Source organism: Bos indicus x Bos taurus, chromosome 25 (assembly GCF_003369695.1).
Source record: "Bos indicus x Bos taurus breed Angus x Brahman F1 hybrid chromosome 25, Bos_hybrid_MaternalHap_v2.0, whole genome shotgun sequence".
NCBI lineage: Eukaryota > Metazoa > Chordata > Mammalia > Artiodactyla > Bovidae > Bos > Bos indicus x Bos taurus.
The window spans coordinates 21,171,543-21,190,158 of record NC_040100.1 but is presented as its reverse complement, the minus strand read 5'-3'; the positions used below and the strand labels follow the sequence as shown (position 1 = coordinate 21,190,158).

The window sequence follows — 18,616 nt, the reverse complement described above, 5'->3', positions numbered from 1 at the left end:
GGGAAAAGTAATCCTTTTCTCCTAGGGTCTTTGTGTGGATTAAATGAAATCATCTCTATAAAGCTCTTAGCCCCATACCTGGAATATAGTAAGTTCATAAAGGCTCACTATTAGTATTACTATTACTGATACCATGCAGATAGATTGTATTAACGTGAAACAGTTGCAGCTATATAAATTTGAAACTCCCTGTTGATAAGGACTAGAAGGGAATATGAAAACAGTTGTTAAAGGATGGCTGAAAGGGAATTAAAAGTTTCTTTAATGCTTCATAAATTTTTTAGTAAGTGTTCCTGAATGAAATAAATAAAACATACATGCAGTGGGTGCTCAAGAGGCCTTTGCATGTATGAATGAAAAACAGTCTTAACTTTTTAAATTAAAAAAAAAATTGTTTTTGACCATGCACTGAGGCTTGTGGGATCCTAGTTCCCCGACCAGGGATTGAACCTGTGCCCTTGGCAGTGAAAGCTGGGAGACCCAGTCATTGGACCACCAGGGAATTCCCTAATTTTTTTTTAATTGGTTGAATCTGTTGCTTAAAAATGTATGATAGTGGATATCCTTGGTGGGGGGGGGTATTACTGAAAGGGGGCCTGTGCAGGAAAGAGTGAACACTGCTGGCCTGAGATGATAACCCTGTACCTTGCTGAATTTACTACTAGGGGTTTGAGTACATTTGCAATGAGAAAAAAAGGGAAGTTTTTAAAAAATGGCTTTGTATTTTGTGGCCATTTTATCTGGAGATACGATAAAATTGATTTATAATGTTACATGCTTGTAATTCCATAAGTGCTAGTGGAGCCATCTCAAACATACAAAATTTAAATTAAGAAGGTATTGGTGGGGTATAGCTTCCTTGCTTTTCCTCTCCATAGGTAGGTTGGAATTTAAATTCTTTGGATTTTAGAACCAGAACAAGTCTCCATACCTGATGATTTTTGCTATGATTTGTGTCTGTTGAAACCTCTGCAAAGAGGGTGACAACATAAGAAGAGAGGCACTCTCTGAATAGAAACACACATTTGGATTTTGAAAAAGCAGTTAGTTAAGTTTCTCATTGGCCCTTGTTGAAATCAGATGTCTGACCCTTAGAGGCTGATGATTGTTCAGTCTGATATGCATGTTTTTGAGTGGGTCAGTTTGGACTCTGAGACTGACAAAAGGGGTACCATGCTGTCTGGCACTGCAGCACGCCTTTGCTGAAGAAAAGTACCCACCTTGATTGGAATCCCCAGTTCACTGACCCTTGTTGCCTGGACCTCACTCTAAGCTGAAACCTGATGCTGGCTGTCAGTACACTCTCTCAGCTTCCCAAGGAGCAGTGCTGAACTGAAAGCAGACCCAGACTCCCTGCGCAGAACTCAGGCGGACGCTGGGACCACTGGAGATTTAGGGCCCCTCTCTGGAGCTCTGAATGATGACAGCGTACATTGTGGATGCTGGCTGTACCAACCGTGTCACATACTAATGCCCACAGGAAGGAGCCATTCTTTGATGGGACCGTCTAAAATCAAGCTGCTGATCAGCTCTTTTATGTCTAATGCAGAGGCTGATTGCATCCTGACTTGTGATCTCTGCCAAAACCTGCAAGTTGGAGGAGGGCACATCACAGGGACTCTGACCGCCGGCCGCCTCCTGCTTTTGACATATCAGATCTGGGCCTTCCCTGGGGGTGGCTTGATGCTTTTGATTTCTGTGCTCAGCCTCCTGGGTGAGCTGCAACTTTACTACTACGGGTTGATAGGCTTACTCCGCCTCCTCACTTTCCCCTCTGTACACACACCTTGTAAGGTAGAGTGACTACTCCGGTGTAGCTGTCTCTGGAAAAGGACTGATCTTTTGTAGGCTGTCTCTGGGGAAAAGGGGTGGAAGGTTATATAAACCCACTATGAAAATTTTTACATTGAGGACTTCATCCTCTATTAGTGTGCTAGGGCTGCAATAACAAAATAGCGCAGACTGGATGGCTTAAAAAATCGAAATGTATTTTCTCACAGTCCTAGGGGCTAGAAGTCCCAGAGCAAGCAGTTGGCACGTTTCTCCTAAGGCCTGTCTCCTAGGCCTGCAGCTGGCAGCCTTCTCACTGTATCTTCACACGGTTGCCCCTCTGTCTGTCTGTGTCTTAATCTCTTCTTATAAGAACACCAGTCATATTAGATAGGGCCTACCCATTTTACTTTAATCACCTCTTTGAAGGCCATATCTCCAAATACAGTCACATTCAGTACTGGAGGTTAGGACTTCAGCATATAATTTGGGGAAAACACAGTTTAGCCCATAGCATATCCTGATCAATTCCTGAATATTTTTCTGGTTAAATTATATTAAAATATTTATCTTCAAAATTATTCCCACGTCTCTTGCACACAGCCCTTCTGGATGAAAGGCCTGGATGAGAATAAAAGATTATTGAAAAAATGTCAGGTTAGTACTGCTGATCAAAAGCCTGGCACCCAGGGAGCTTTGGGGGGCGGGGAGAGCATTTATGATCTTCATTTCTCAGGAATATTCTGGAAACTTTCCCCTTTTCCTGAAGGAAAGCTCCCAGTGCCATCAGCTGGAAGATTGGCCCTCAGCTGGCATCTGGGTTCTTGAATTTCAGGAGAGTTCTCACCATTCCCTAAATGATAGGAGTTGCTTACTGAACTTAAACTGTGTAAACAGTGTGGTTTATCCTGCATGCCTGCTTTCCTTCCAGGAATGTAGAATTTTGGTGTGTTACAGGCAGAGGGTGCCTGTATGACCAAGCCCCAGAAAAGCCCCGGGCTGGAGTCTCTAATGAGCTTCTCTGGTAAATAACATTTCATACATGATGTCACACTCATTGCTGGAGGAATTAAGTGTGTCCTGTGTGACTGACTCCACTGGGAGAAGACTTTGGGAAGCTTGTGCCTGGTTTCCTCTGGATTTTGCTCTGTGCACCTTTCCCTTGGCTGATTTTGCTTCATAACCTTTCACTGTAATAAATCCTAGCCATCTATGAATAGGACTATATGCTGAGTCCTGTAGGGGGATGGTCTTGGGGCCCCCAACACAGGGCACAGGGGGGACTTATGGGCTTGTTGGTCCTGTACTCTTTCTCAGTCTGGGTGCTGCTTACATGAGGTGTACCCATTTTGTGAAAATTCACTGAGCTGTCCAATTAACAGATATATACTTTTTTGGTACATAGATTCAACTTTATAAAAAGATAAAACAATATTACACACCACAGGGATTAAAAAATAATAATTAAAAAAAACTTCCTTTTTTTTATAAAGCATTTTAGTCACTCCTTTTTGCCAGGCATTGTGCTGAGAGCTTGGGACATGGGGTAGGAAAGATGTCTTCATTGCCTCTGAGTTTATTGGGAGTTATGTAAGAGATAACTGCGATATGACTGACTTTTGCTGACTCCTTGCATTGGAGAAGGAAATGGCAACCCACTCCAGTGTTCTTGCCTTGAGAATCCCAGGGATGGGGGAGCCTGGTGGGCTGCCGTCTATGGGGTCGCACAGAGTCGGACACGACTGAAGCGACTTAGCAGCAGCAAAGACATCATAGGATGCTGGGCTTATAACTTGAGTGATTCTCAGGGTTGCCACTTAAGTATCTGTGGAAGCCAGACAGGCAAAGGGGCAAAGGAGGGTTAGCAGGGAACTCTGACAAACTGGGAAGGTATGTTAAGCATAGAGTTGCAACAGCTAATAGTTTTTTCTTAAGGAAAAGCCACAAAGCTTAATTTTTATGTGAGCTCTCTTGATTTTTTCAGTCCTGTCTATGAATCCAAATTTTAAAAAGTGAAAGACCAAACAAAACACCTCTGCAGCCAAATTTGACCTTGGCTTACCAGTTTGCCAGGCATTCTGCCAACCTGACATCTTTCCCTCTTACAAAACAATTGAGGGTCCATTATTTTAGGCACTGGGAGATAGAGCAGTGAGCCAGCCAGACAGTTTTCTTGCAGAATGACCCTGGCGGGGGTGGTGGGGTTCTGGTACTGTACTTCTCAAACTTCAATATGGGTGGGAATCACTGGGTAGATTCTGAATTGGGGGGGGGGGGGGGTCTGCGTTGAGGCCTGAAGCTTTGTCTTTCTAACAAGCTCCCAGGTGTTGGTGATGCTGGTGGCCCCTGCTGTTATTTGAAGTAGAGTAGGGGGTTTGCCTGGAAGGTGCGTTTGCCTGGCAAGCATCCTCTTTATACTTCGATTTTAGTTTATGGGGTGATTTGGAAGAGAGCTGGTGACTTCCGAGGCGGATATTAGGGCTCCCCCATACAGTCTCTCATGCCAGGCCTCTGTCTTCAAGAGTTTATAATCTAGAAGGCGAGGTGGGGGTGGAGGAAGGTGCTGGGAAAAGCTTCCTGGAGGAGGTACTCGGGAACTGCAGGCACTTCCCCTGCCGCCGAGAAAGGAGAAACCCTGAACTCCCCCCTCTTCTGGGGCGGGGTCTCAGCAACCCCACTGCAGCTTTGGTTTCCCAGGCATCCCACGTGTCTTCCGTCCGCCATCCCTGCCAATCAAGCTCCTCCCAGGGGCTGGGTGAGAGTTTAAAGGCGGCTGCAGTGCCGAGCGCTCCCAGAGTGCCGCGCGGCGGGCGGGTTTGGATTTTAAATCCCCGCGGCCAATCAGTAGCGCGTAGGCTCTTGTAACGTTCCCGGCGCCGCGTTTGAATTCGAGGAGAGGCAGAGCCGTGCCAAACCTCTGCCTAGATCCTGCTAGGTCCGCTGGGCAACTCCGGGAATATGAGTGCGGCGGCAACTGCAGGGAAGCTGGGGCGGGCACCAGCCGACCCAGGGAAAGCGCCCGGAGTTGCAGCTCCCGGGGCTTCGACGGCCGCCCCGCCGGCGAAGGAGATCCCGGAGGTCCTAGTGGACCCTCGCAGCCGGCGGCGCTATCTACGGGGTCGCTTTCTGGGGAAGGGTGGCTTTGCCAAGTGCTTTGAGATTTCGGATGCGGACACTAAGGAGGTATTCGCGGGCAAGATCGTGCCTAAGTCGCTGTTGCTCAAACCGCACCAAAAGGAGAAGATGTCCATGGAGATATCCATTCACCGCAGCCTCGCTCACCAACACGTCGTCGGCTTCCACGGCTTTTTCGAAGACAACGACTTCGTGTTCGTGGTGTTGGAGCTCTGCCGCCGGAGGGTGAGTGTCACTGCTGGGGAACTGGAACTGCCCTGGGGGCAGGGGTTGGGGCGCCGGGAACCGGAGCTGCTGGGGAAGGGGCGCCCCGGGGCTCGGAGCTGCTGGGGAAGAGGTGCTGGGAACCTGGAACTGGAAATTGAGAAAGTCTTAGGGAGAGAGAAGGTTCTTGGCACTTGGGGTCTCTAGGGAAGGCGGCTTCTGGACGCTAGGAGTTGGGCGGATTGGGGGAGGTGCGGGAGAACCTTGCTTATGAACGCCAGGGCTTCCGGAGTTGCTAGGTAAGGGGTATTGCGGACCCTCACTTTCCGGAGTGGGGTTGGGTCAGGCAGAGGGTAGTTGGAGCCAGACTTCAGAGCTTCCGGGAGAGGGGAGAGGTAGGAAAGGGACCTGTTGCTGCCAAGAGTTCCGGGACCGGGATACTGGGGACTCAGCTTCCGGAGTGGGCTGAGAGAGGGGTCCCAGGTAAGGGACTTGGGAGGGAGCCAGTGGGAGAGGGTTGCTATGAACTGTTGCTGCCTGGTTTGGAGGGGAGTCTGGATCATAGTTGTCCTGGAGAAGAAATGGGTAGTAGGGTCCTGGCTGCCTTTACCTAATGACACCCCGTCCCTGCCTTGGGTCTGAGCACCGGCTCCCATTTCTGCTTCCCTCCTGCTCCCAGTCTCTCCTGGAGCTGCACAAGCGGAGGAAAGCTCTCACGGAGCCCGAGGCCCGCTACTACCTGCGGCAGATCGTCCTGGGCTGCCAGTACCTGCACGGAAACCGCGTTATTCACAGAGACCTCAAGCTGGGCAATCTCTTCCTGAACGAGGATCTGGAGGTGAAAATAGGTAAGGACCTGGGCCTGCAGGGGCACTTGACATGCAGTGGGGATGAGGAGGAGCTGGGAGGGAGGGTGGGGGAGAGGAAATTTGGAAAGAGACAAGGGAGGGAGGAAGAGGATGGTAGGAAGTCTGGGCTGTTGATTGCCTCTAGAATCCTCTCTTTAGGACGGGAACTTGAGCCACAAACCAATGTCTTGTCTGCAGATGCGCTTTGGGGGGTGTGTTCTTCTATACAGTTTTTTGTTTTTTTAAGAATTTGGATTTGTTTTCACTTTTTTAAAATATTTTTTAATTTACTTATATTTGGCTGCACTGGGTCTCTGCTGCTGCGTGCCTTTCTCTGGTTGCGGGGAGTGGGGGCTGCTCTGCGTTGCAGTGTGCGGGTTTCTCATTGCAGTGGCTTCTCTTGTTGTGAAGCACAGGCTCCAGGTGTGCAGGCTTCAGCAGTTGTGGCTCCAGGGCTCTGTGGTTGTGGCAGGTTCAGTAGTTGTGGCACATGGGCTTAGTTGCTCTGTGGCATGTGGGATCCTCACCGACCACAAATGGAACCTTTTCTCCAGCACTGGCAGGTGAATTCGTTGCCACTGAGCCATCACGAAAGCCCCTCATTTTCACTTTTTTAAACTGAGCGCCTTGATGTAAAATTTTGAATTTGGAGCTCCTTTTAAACACTCCAACAGTACAGGGGTAGCGTTCCCTCAGGACAGCTCTTTGCTGTACTGAACAGCAGCTATTCCCTTTAGATGCCCTATGGTTTGCCACAGTCCCCACCCCTCCGTATCACTTCCTCACAAACTTGCCAAGTAGCCATCTTGACATTTATTTGCTTAAGCCCTGTAGGCATTTGAGTTTTGCTATCCTTGTCAGTTCCCTTTTCGGAGTAAACCCCCCCTTTCTAAGGGGAGGGGTGAAGAGGGTCTTTGGGAGGCCCCTCCCTAGGGCCAGCATGGTGGGAGGATTTCTGGGTAAGCCTCGCTGCACACAAGGACTAGAGGCTTTGAGAGATCACTTGACCCTGGGTCTTGATGGTTACATCTGAAGCAGCTGTCTGCATTGACAGACGACAGAAGCTGGCATCTGAGCCTCCATCTTCCTCCCTCTGTCCCAGGGGATTTTGGACTGGCAACCAAAGTGGAGTATGACGGGGAACGGAAGAAGACCCTGTGCGGGACTCCTAATTACATAGCTCCTGAGGTGCTGAGCAAGAAGGGGCACAGTTTCGAGGTGGACGTATGGTCCATTGGGTGCATCATGTAAGTTGGGAGTTGTCTCAGGACCCACCAGTCTCAGCAAGGGGCTTTCTGGACATTTCTCACTTGATAGACTTTATCCTGCAGACCTTTCCGCCTTTGGAAAGGCTGCTCCAGAGGACAGATGGCCTCCGAAGGAAGCCTCATTGCTGAATTGGTATATCCTGTAGGATTCCTGCAGCCTGGGCTGTGGGTTCAGGGAATGAGGGAGGGATTGTCTCCACAAACTTGCTCTGCTGCTGCTAAGTCGCTTCAGTCGTGTCCGACTCTGTGCGACCCCATAGACGGCAGCCCACCAGGCTCCCCCATCCCTGGGATTCTCCTGGCAAGAACACTGGAGTGGGTTGCCATTTCCTTCTCCAATGCATGAAAGTGAAAAGTGAAAGTGAAGTCGCTCAGTCATGTCCGACCCCCAGCTACCCCATGGACTGCAGCCCACCAGGCTCAGCCGTCCACGTGATTTTCCAGGCAAGAGTACTGGAGTGGGGTGCCATTGCCTTCTCTAAACTTGCTCTAATCCCTTGCTATTCAAAGTACGGCAGACCAGCTGCAGCATCACCTAGGAACTTGTTACGCAGAATCTCAAGACCCAGGCTAACTGGATCACAATCTGTATTTCAAGACCCTTGAGTGATTTCCATGCACAATAAAGTATTAGAACCACTGATCTAAAAGCAGCATTGGGTGGGAAGAATTAGGCCAGGAGTGGTGCTGGCAGGAGGAGGTCCTGTGGTCCGTCTGGGTCAAGGCCATCAGAGGTGGGTGGTGGGCAGAGGTTGGCCTGTTCAGGTGTTACCCCTTCTGTTGTTTCCCTGGATACTGGAGAGTTAGAAATGGCTTTCCTACTTCTTTGCATTGGAATTTCCCACATGAAAACTTGTAGCCTAAAGTACAGAACTGTTAACTGTGGGGCTGCCTCTGAAGGAGCAAGTGGCCCCTGCTTGGACCTGTTCCATGTTATCCAGCAGCCTCTGGCTCCTAGATTACCACAGGCTATAGCTAAAAAGTCACTGATCCATTAGAACCCAGTCTCATCACCTGTATTCTGCCGAGGGCACCTCCCTGCCAGTTTGTGTCTCCTGGGGCTGGTTAGTGAACTTGTGAATTGTCCTCTGGGGCCCCAGAGTCACAGTGAATGCCCAAAAGATGTCTGACTTCCTTTCTGGCCCTGGGAGGATTCCTCCCTGCATCTGGGTTTTGGTTGGGAGCCTTGAGCCAAATCCCTCCTTGTGCTTACAGGTATACCTTGTTAGTGGGCAAGCCACCTTTTGAGACCTCTTGCCTAAAAGAGACCTACCTCCGGATCAAGAACAATGAATACAGTATTCCCAAGGTGACTAAAACCACTTTAAGTTTACATTTGTTTTATTTAATTCCCTCCCCCACCAAGTGATTTACGGAGCCCAGCCATATCCTGGGGAAAGAAGTGGGTCAGTGCCACCCCCAGGGTAGGCGTAAGAGCTTTAGAGGGTCCTGTCTGAAATTGCATAGAGTCTGACGTATGTGCACAGAAACAGGTTTTCTTGGGATGAGAGTTTGTAGGCTCTCAACGGTTGGGCAGATAACCCAAAAGACGTGTAAAACAGAGAGAAAGAGCCGGAGTAGGGGGCAGACGGAGAAGTGCTGCTTAGCCTGGCAGTGGACTGTCTTGCTTCAGGTGGGCTCTGCCACTTTTTAGCCAGAGCACAGTGGACAAATGGCCTGAGTCTTCTGAGCTGCAGTTTCCCGTCTGTAAAATGGAGTCCCTGCCCCAGAGCATCTTGCACACAGTGAGTGCTCACAGAATTGTGAGCCACCGTGAAGGCAAAGTGGTGTGCTTTTGCAGCCACCAGCAGGAGTACATTGAGAGGGATAGTCTGCAGCAGTCTGGCACACAGCTGCTTCCCAGTTTGGCATCTTTGTCTTAGGTGAAGCCAAGAGCCTTGTCTCGAGACATCAGGACAGATGGGCTGAATCTGTTACACAGGGTCAATTATTGGGCCGAGCAGAGTGGTTCCGAGTGTGGGGGTTGCCCCTGACTGCCTCTGTGTGGGTACTGGCTCCACCACTCAGGGTGTATCTTAGGCACTTAACTTCTCTGTGCCTGTTTCCTCATCTGCAAAAGAGGGGTGGTACTAGAGAGCTTCACTCTTTGGATGTTTCTCTGAGGGTTAAGTGAGTTCATCTACATGAAGTGCTTACAGTATTTTGCTGGTAGATAGTAAGTACATAGTTGATGCTAGGCTTACTGTGCATTTGACCTCCCCTGGGTTGGGTCTCCTTACCAGGGCTCCAAGCTTGGTGCTGTGTCCCCACTTTATAGATGAAGATACAAAGGCCCAGAAAGTTGGGTTGGTTGACACAGCTGGTGTTAAGGGACAGAACTGGGACTTACACCAGGTCTTTATGACTTCCAAGCCTTTGTTTTCAAGTGCTGTTCTAGTGGTGAGCAACTTGTCAACTTAGGAAAGCTGCCATTGGAAACTTGGGACATTTATAGCCACTGAACATGGTGTATTTGAGGCTGGGTAGGGGGTGGTGGTGCAGCAGCCAGGTCCTGTGTCATATCCTGCTTATGACTCCCCATCTCCCTTCCAGCACATCAACCCCGTGGCCTCCTCCCTCATCAAGAAGATGCTTCAGCCAGATCCCACTGCCCGCCCAACCATTCACGAGCTGCTCAATGACGAGTTTTTCACTTCCGGCTATATCCCTGCCCGCCTCCCCATCACCTGCCTCACCATTCCACCGAGGTTTTCAATCGCTCCCAGTAGCCTGGACCCCAGCAACCGGAAGCCTCTCACCGTCCTCAATAAAGGTAAACCAGAGTGTGGGTAGACAGCCTTGCCTGCCTCAGTGTGTGAATGGATGGTCCCCAAAGCCCTGGTGTGCAGTAGGACAGGCCCCAGTCTTTGAATCCATGGTCCCCATCCTCATATGGCAAACGCCTTTCCCCATAGCCCTGTCAGGAAAGACAGACCTTACTGTGACTGAATCAGACCTGTCGTGTCCTGAGAGAAGAGAGTAGCTAAATGCCATGCCTGAACAATTCTTGACATTATGTTTTTTTAAATCACTGATCTCGCCCTGCATGGTTCATTGGGAAAAATGTTGAGAAGCTTCAGGTACACACATGGAGCACAATGTACGTGGGACCCACATCGCCACCAGAGTCAGCACTTACTAAGATTTGTAATGTATGCTTCATCGCTCCTTGTTTGTTCCTTTGAAGTATTTTTGAAGTTAATTCCAGACATCTTGCCATTTTACCCCCAGGAACTTCTGTGCACATCTCTCTAAAAGGATGGACATTTTCTTACAAAAGCGCATTTCATTGCTTGGTTTGTCATTGTTTCTAGGTCTCTTCAGAGAGCAGAATTAGAAAATACATAACTGGAGTGGGGGGTGACCTTAGATTTATGCCATTTCTGATTCACATTTTTGAATGTTTTATTTTAGTATTATTTCAAAATATGAAAAGTATAAGAATAGACAAAATCTTCCTGTATCTTGTACCCTCTTTTCTCCACCAATTAACATTTTTCAACATTTACTCCATCTCTCATTGTATGTGTGTGTACTGTTTTTGTCCCAAACATTCTGGCCTTTACTACTTAGTACTTCAGTGTGTATTTCCTAAAAACAATTCTTTTACGTAACCACAACACAGGACATAGTTATCAAGTTCAGGAAATTGAAATTGATGCAAACTTGTCTTACAGCAGTCTTTTTCTCCACTGTGAAATTACTACTTTAATTCTCTTTTGGTAATTTGTAAGTGTCTAATTTAATATTATAGAATTTTACTTTAATTTTATGCTTGTATTTCTTTTTCTCTCACAATGAAAACCTTGTTTGCTTACACGGTATACATGAATTTTCAACGTATATAAAGTATGTTATGAAACTATGTTTATTTCCATGCAGTTCTTTTTGTCCTTAGACTATATTTCTCTCTCTCTCTCTCATACACACACACACACACACACACCCCCCCCCACCCAAGAAAAGCCACTTGAAATACTTTATTTCTCTGTGTGGATATAGCACAACTTTATGAGTTCATTTCAGTTATGACACTGTTGTTTTAAGGATACCTTTTTCTTTTTGCTTTAATTTTTGATATTTTCTTTGGTTATATGAGTATTTCCTTTGAATGGTGATCACTGGTTAAGGTGGTGCCTCCACTGCATAGTTACTGTTTTTCCTTCGGTGATTAATTTAAGCCCCATGGGGAGCGTCTCTGAGAGAATACTGCTTCTCAGACTTCAGCTCACTGATGTTAGCATCCGTGGTGAATGCAGCAGCAGTTATTACTGTGGTATTCTCATGGTGATTTTTCCCCTTTTCTTGTTCCTTCTACATCTTATTAATCAAAATTCTTCGGTAAGGAAGAGCTGTCACTTCTCTCCCATTCGTTTATTTGGTTGGTATGGACTCATGGATATTTAGTCTTAGAGCTATAAGATAACATTGTTATTTTAAAGGATTGTTTTTTGTTTTTTTTTTTTTTAGTTTTAGATTTTGAACATAAAGCAAAACCCAGAAGTAGAATGAACTTTGTGGGGAATAAATACATAAATTCCATTTTTCATCATCTGTTTTTAATAATTATCATTGTCTGCCTATACTTGTTTTTATCGTTTCCACCTTCTTCCTTTTCTTTCTGCTAGATTTTTTGGGAGGGAAGTTTTGTTTTGTTTCCTCTTCCCTGGTTTGTGGGTCCTCAACCAGGTACTAAATCCACGGCAATGAAAGAGCTGAGGGAAACTAGAAACTCTCTCTAGCAAGAGAGTTTTTAAAGCAAGTCTCAAATATTCTATTCTTTCAAACTTAAGTCTTTATCATAGCATAGATTTTTTAAATTGAAAATTCAGATCTTTAAATATTTTAAGAATTTCATGTTGGTGGGGAAAAAATTAAACTTTTAAGCATAAAAGGCAATAAAAATCATCCATGATTCCACCACCCAAATACACCTAGTCTTAAAATTTCAGGGTGTATCTTTTTAGATTTCAGTTACATACAAGTACATAAAGCAGATTTTAGGGGGGAAAACCTCTTATGTTTTCATTAAATGCCTGTTAGGCCATCTTATGGACTGCAATTTACTGAGCCCTCCCATTTTCCTGGATACAGAAGATGCTTTTAATTCTTAGATTGAAGCCAGGCAGCTCCAAGCTGCTCAGGACCAGAGGTTCCCAGCAGGGCCCAGCATTGGGTCAGAGGCCTGAGTGTCTGAAGCATTATGGCTGTGTGTGGCCATGAAGCCAGCAGGGCAGCTCCTGCTCTAATAACCTGCTGCTTACCTAAAGCAGTGGCAGCGTAAAGAGCTTCTCAAGCTGTGGTTGGGGGTCGCAGGCCCTCACATCCTGCAGCCTTTGTGCCTAACTAATAACCATGTCTCCTCTCCTACAGGCATGGAGAACCCCATGCCTGAACGTCCCCGGGAGAAAGAGGAACCAGTGGTGCGGGAGGCCAGTGAGCCCGTCGACTGCCATCTCAGCGACATGTTGCAGCAGCTGCACAGCGTCAACGCCTCCAAGCCCTCGGAGCGGGGGCTAGTGAGGCAAGGTGGGCGCCGGGCCAGGGCACCTGGAGAGGGCAGGGAAGTCTCAGCCACAGAATGCTGGCAGCTTGTCCAGGCCCCCAGCTCCACAATGCCTTTCCTTCTCCCGTTTCCTGTACATTACAGTCCAGGGAAGTTGGCCTGCTAGCTCAGGCCTTCCATGGTCAGGCCTCTCTTTTTGTGACTCATCTGTTCTGTCTCCACAAGTGCCCCACCTTTCAGCAGCTCCATATGCTGGCTGTGTGCTTCTGCACACACTGTCTCTTCTGCTCAGGGAATTCCTCTGTGGCCTCAAGACAGTGGAAATAACAGACCCAGGCATGCTCCAGCTTCAGGGCCTTTGCTCACACCGTTCCCTTCCCCCAGCACTCGCTTCATCCAGATCCCTGCATGGCTGACACTCACCCCTTCACGTGCTTCTACCAGCATTACCTCTGTGAGCATCTCCCTGCCCCCAACCCCTAGCATTTCTCCTCCCCATTACCTGCTTTATGTTTTCTCCACAACACTTCCCATCTAACATAAAGTTTCCACATTTGTTTATTGTATTTGAAAGAGGGGATTATAGCATGCATGGAACATCACATTTTCATACATCTGAAATTAGCTTCTCTTACAATTTTTTAATCACTCAAAACTCACTGATTCTCACCATGATAGTTATAAGTAACTTACATTTCTGTGCATATTTATTTTGATTGGTCTCTAGCCCTGGAGCCAGTTTGCAGGCTCCGGGAAGTAGGTTTTGTCTTTGCTCACTATGCCTGTGATAACACCTGGCACACAGTGGGCCTTTGCTAAACGGGTCAGCTGAACACACGGGTAGACTCGGCTGCACTGTGACTTTCTGCCTCAGTGCTGCCTGTCTAAGCTACTTGATGGCAGAGGCCCAGCTCTGCTGTCCTCTGGGGCCCCAGGCCTCTGGACCGAGTTCCCTGGTGTGGGCCACCCGAGCACATCAGAGGGGAAGAGGTTCGTCCTGACTGGTTGTCTTGTCTGTTTCTGTCCCAGAGGAGGCCGAGGACCCTGCCTGCATCCCCATCTTCTGGGTCAGCAAGTGGGTGGACTATTCGGACAAGTATGGCCTCGGTAGGTTTCTCCCAGGTGGGTGGGTAGCTCGAGACCCTCCGAGTTGTTACAGGCACTTGCTTTTCTTGACTCTCGGGTCCTTTTCCCTCAACACTCTGCTGTCTGCATCCCAGGCCTCCTAGTTCCAGCTTCCAAGGCCCTCTCTGCTCCCCCTCCCCCTTTCTGAGGTCTCCTTCCCCTCACCACTAGGGTATCAGCTGTGCGACAACAGCGTCGGGGTGCTCTTCAATGACTCCACGCGCCTCATCCTCTACAGTGACGGCGACAGCCTACAGTACATCGAGCGCGACGGCTCAGAGTCCTACCTCACCGTGAGCTCCCACCCCAACTCCTTGATAAAGAAGGTGAGTGCTGGCTGGCCTGTGTGGTCCTGTGTTGCGGAGTGAGGGCTGTGCCCGGGACAGGCTCTAACTCGACTCCCTTTCTCACCCTCCAACCAGATCACCCTCCTGAAGTATTTCCGAAACTACATGAGCGAGCACTTGCTGAAGGCGGGCGCCAACATCACGCCTCGGGAAGGCGACGAGCTGGCCCGGCTCCCCTACCTGCGGACCTGGTTCCGTACCCGCAGTGCCATCATCCTGCACCTCAGTAATGGCTGTGTGCAGATCAACTTCTTCCAGGTGAGCTGGGCCCTGGAAGGCTGGGGTAGGGTGTCTGTGCCTCTCTGCCAGCCCACGGAGTTGGGTGGGGAGTGGGGGGCATGGACCCATCCTTGGCAGCAGCAGTAGAAAGAAATGAAATGTGTCCCTTCCTGCCAGCTGGCCCATCTTCCCTCTACTCCTGCCAACACACAGTAGCAGCTGGGGTCTTCAATCACCAGTAACCCCTCTGTCCATCTTCTTGCCCTCTCCCTCACAGGACCACACCAAACTCATCCTGTGCCCACTGATGGCCGCCGTAACCTACATCGACGAGAAGCGGGACTTCCGCACATACCGCCTGAGCCTCCTGGAGGAGTACGGCTGTTCCAAGGAGCTGGCCAGCCGGCTGCGCTACGCCCGCGCCATGGTGGACAAGCTGCTGAGCTCGCGCTCGGCCGCCAACCGCCTCAAGGCCTCCTCATAGCCCCCCACCCCCCGGACTGGCGCCTCCTCCCCAACTAGCACCTTGGCCCATGCTGGTTAGCACCGTGGTGCCACTTTATAGTGTGTCCCCAGCCCTGGGGGCCAGGGCGAGACCTTCGTCATCCCTGCAGGTGGGGGCTGCTGTGTAAGTTATTTTTGTACATGTTCCGTGTGGGTTCTGTGGCCTCTCCCCTTGCCCTCAGGCCCACCCTATGAATTGTACAGAACGTGGCTGTTGAATTCGGGACTGTGCTTGCCTTTATACACATTAAACATACGTGAATCTTCCTTTCCTCCTTGTGTTCCCTGAGGGGCACACGCTGTTGCTCCGGTGGCCCCAGCGGCCTGGCCTCTGCTGGTCTGTCGACCCGGGCGGGCTCAGCTCCCTGCTGCCCCCGGGCTCGGCCCCCTCACCCCTGTGGCCGGTGGATAGTAAGGCAGGAAGAGGCTCTCGGAGGCGCAGCTTCTCATGGCACCGTGCGTGTGTAGCAACAGCCGTGGGAAGCGGTTGGTAAAGTACTGGACGAAGCTGTCGGGGACAGAGCCCAGCGTCCGCCGTACCTCCTCTGGGAGCTCCCTGTAGTGGTGCTTCTGGAGGGTCGGAGCAGAGAGCTGGGGCTCAGCCGGACCAGGCCTCAGGCCTCCCCACCGTCCAGGCCCCTCCCGAGCCCTGGAACACACCTTGTTTCTCACAGCACGAAGCAGGTCTCGCACTGACGTCCCCTTGTACGACCGGAACCTTCTCAGATCTGTGGGCAGGGAAGGCGTTGGCACAGCCGTCCCTGCTGGGGCGTCCCTTCGACCTCCCGGGCCCCCCGAGTCTGGCCTCTACCTGTCTGCAATGGCACTGAGATGTGCTTGTGCCAGTCACTCCGGACCACCTCGGAGCCTCCTGCCTCGAGCGCCATCACCAGGGGCCCTTGCTCAGGCTCCTTCTCCAGCCAGTCACTGACGTCCTAGGACCCACAGAGCTGCTGAGCCTCCTGACCGGGATTGGAGGCCACAGGCCAGGAGGGTCCAATGGCTGGGGGCGTGTAGCAGCCAGAGCTGCTCGGCTCAGGGTAAAGGATTGTTGCCTCCTGTCAAGTGGAGCATCTCTGCTACACAGGGTCTAGTCCAACCTGTGACAGAGGCGCTGTTTTCCCCATTTTACAGACGAGCAAACAGGCTCAGTGACTCAAGGTCACAGAAGTGGAATGTGCTGTCTGGGCATGGGAATAGCACAAGAGATAACTAGGGCTGAAAGGAATGGGGTATGTCCTCACACCAGGGGCAGCTGGGCTTGGAAAGCAGTGCTGAGGAGACCATGCAGGGCTGAGAGGGCAGCGTTTGGGAGTCTGGGCTCTGTCTTGGTTTAGATCAAGGAGCTGGGCTGCCTGGAACACAGATGAGTCTCTTTCCCCCAGCCAACCTGATTTCCCTTGCTCAGAACCCAAACTTTCTGAGGCCTCTCTCCATATTTCCAGCTGACCTGGAAGAACTGGAGCTGCTTGGCTCTGCTCCAAAAGAAGGGGTGGGCCAGCACCTGGTGAGCGGAGGGGCGAGCCTGCGGCAGGGGGCTGAGCATGGCCTCTACCAGGTTCCGGGCGACGACCTGGTCTGCAGGGGCAAGAGGGAGGGGTGGCTTCAAGCCTGTCCAGCCTCTGCCTTGCTTACCCCCCTCCTCTGCCAGCCCAGGTCACCCTCACCATGGGCCTCTTCCTCCAGGTGAGCCAGACAGGGAGCCCCCACAAGGATGTTTGCCTGACGATAAAGACTCTCTCCGAAGGGGTGGCTGCCACCGGAAAGCACATAGTAGAACACGCAGCCTGCAGAGAAGATGTCCACTGCGCTGGTCTGGGGGCCAGAGGGACAAAGATGAGGAGGAGGTCTCTGCTCCAGGAAGTCTGCCTGGCTGCGCTCTGCCCGGGGCTGGTGTGGCAGCAGCCTGGGATTTGGTTCAGGCTAGAAGTCAAGGATGCTTCCCAAGATGCATCTTCGTGGCCCTACATTCCCTCCCCTCTGCACTAGTGGAAGGGACGTGTGGTTTTCATCCAGAATCTTTGCGCCCACTGAGCCTCTAGTTTAGGTCTCCACGCGTTATTCCTCCAGGTCTGGTGGGTGATGCTGACATGTCCGAGTGAAGCTGGCTGGGCATGAGGCAATAAGGCAACAGTGGGGACAGTGATCTGGTACCGTCCCCATCCACAGCTGGCCTCTGGCACTCAGCTGCAGCTGGTTGCCTCCAGGGGACTTTCTGGGTGGCAGAGCTTTTGATTTTGCAAAAGAATCCAGAAATCTAGACTTATGTGGAATTTCTCGGAAGTTAAAATGGTGGCCGCAAATTAAAAAAATCAAAACCCGCACAGGCTCCTAACATCAGTGCCCTGGTTCTTGGGTCTCCACGTTGCCACTTCTAGCTCTCGCTCGACTTCAGGGGTGAGGGTGACTCTGTCTGTTCGCCTGTGTGTTACTCTCATCCATGCCTATGACGTCCCCCTGAACACTGACTCAAAAATCTGTGATCCTGGGTCTCCAAGTGCCTCCGGGGTTCAGACACTGCTCTATGACTCAGTTACATTAGCTCATGTGTGTGTGCGCATGCTAAATCACTTCAGTCGCGTTCGACTCTGCGATGCTATGGACAGTAGCCCGCCAGGTTCCTCTGTTCGTGGGATTCTCCAGGCAAGACTACTGGAATGGGTTACCAGTTATTCCTCCAGGGGTTCTTCCTGACCCAAGGATTGAACCTGCGTCTCTAAAGTCTCCAGCATTGGCAGCAGGTTCTTTCCCACTAGCACCAACTGAGGAAACCATTAGCTCATCTGATGCTCCCCCAAACCCTCCAATCTGGGTGGCTCTCCACTCTGGCTTCACAGTAAAGTCGCTGGGGGTCAGTTACTGGGTGTAGGGCCTGGGCACTTGGATTTTTTCAAGCTCCTCAGTGACTACACCACAGTAGAGATGAAAACCATTTTCTAGCTCAGTGCTTCTCAACCTCAGGACTGTTGACATTTTGGACCAGATGATTCTTGGTCCTGGAGGACCGTCCTGTGCATTGGGTGTCTCACAAGCATCCCTGGCCTCTGCCCACTAGGTGGCAGTAGCAACTTCCCTTTCCCTGCCAAATGGACGACCCAAAAGGTCTCCAGACATTGCCCAGTGATGGCAAAAGTCACCCCTGGTTGAGAACCACTGCCCTAGGGGAAAAAGGGAGGAGTTATCCCCACTTTACAGATGAAGAAACAGGCTGGGAGGAGTCACTGAAGGCCACAGAACGGGTGATCCAGAGCCCAGGCAGCAGAGACACTGGGTGGGGAGGCATGCCTGCAGCCTGGGGTAGCAGGACTCACAGGGCTGTCCGGAGGTGGGACCTGCAGGAGCTCAGGCGCCATCCAGCCTTCTGTGCCCGGGATGCCCGAGCGGAGGCTGAAGCTGCAGCGGCCGGCAGGCAGCTTCTTGCAGAGGCCGAAGTCTGAGAGGACCACTCTGCCCAGGCCCTGGCTGTCGGGCCCCGCAATGAGGACGTTGCCCGGCTTCAGGTCGCGATGCACTGTGAGAGCAGAGCAGAGCTGAGAGCTGAGGGGGGCAGGCAGGGGCTCGGAGGGAGGCCGGGAGGGGCTGGTACCTATGTGTAGGGAATGCAGGTGACCCAGGCCCGCCATCAGCTGCTGCAGCGCCATCCCGGGCTCCAGGCCCCAGCTGTCCGGCTCTGGGTGTTCCACGTACTGG

General features: G+C 50.7%; 2 protein-coding genes across 4 annotated transcripts in view; one reads left to right on the top strand and one right to left on the bottom strand.

The window, feature by feature from the left end:
* Window positions 1-4,043: 4,043 nt before the first annotated feature.
* Window positions 4,044-15,193, top strand: PLK1 (polo like kinase 1). The gene is made up of 10 exons (XM_027526520.1): window positions 4,044-5,130; window positions 5,789-5,957; window positions 7,060-7,204; window positions 8,441-8,534; window positions 9,779-9,998; window positions 12,599-12,754; window positions 13,761-13,838; window positions 14,028-14,182; window positions 14,279-14,461; window positions 14,700-15,193. The coding sequence occupies exons 1-10, from the start codon at window positions 4,729-4,731 to the stop codon at window positions 14,904-14,906; spliced, it is 1,809 nt and encodes a 602-aa protein (XP_027382321.1). The 5' UTR covers window positions 4,044-4,728; the 3' UTR covers window positions 14,907-15,193.
* The window catches only part of ERN2 (endoplasmic reticulum to nucleus signaling 2), a 23,283-nt gene continuing 19,809 nt past the window's right edge, over window positions 15,143-18,616 (bottom strand). For all 3 annotated transcript variants that reach the window (XM_027526516.1, XM_027526517.1, XM_027526518.1), the window contains 7 exons: window positions 18,513-18,612; window positions 18,238-18,437; window positions 16,594-16,741; window positions 16,377-16,504; window positions 15,738-15,861; window positions 15,587-15,654; window positions 15,143-15,496 (listed from right to left, as the gene is read on the bottom strand). In XM_027526516.1, coding sequence (XP_027382317.1) covers window positions 15,284-15,496; window positions 15,587-15,654; window positions 15,738-15,861; window positions 16,377-16,504; window positions 16,594-16,741; window positions 18,238-18,437; window positions 18,513-18,612 — 981 coding nt within the window. In that variant the 3' untranslated portion in view covers window positions 15,143-15,283. The remainder of the gene's footprint in view (window positions 15,497-15,586; window positions 15,655-15,737; window positions 15,862-16,376; window positions 16,505-16,593; window positions 16,742-18,237; window positions 18,438-18,512; window positions 18,613-18,616) is intronic.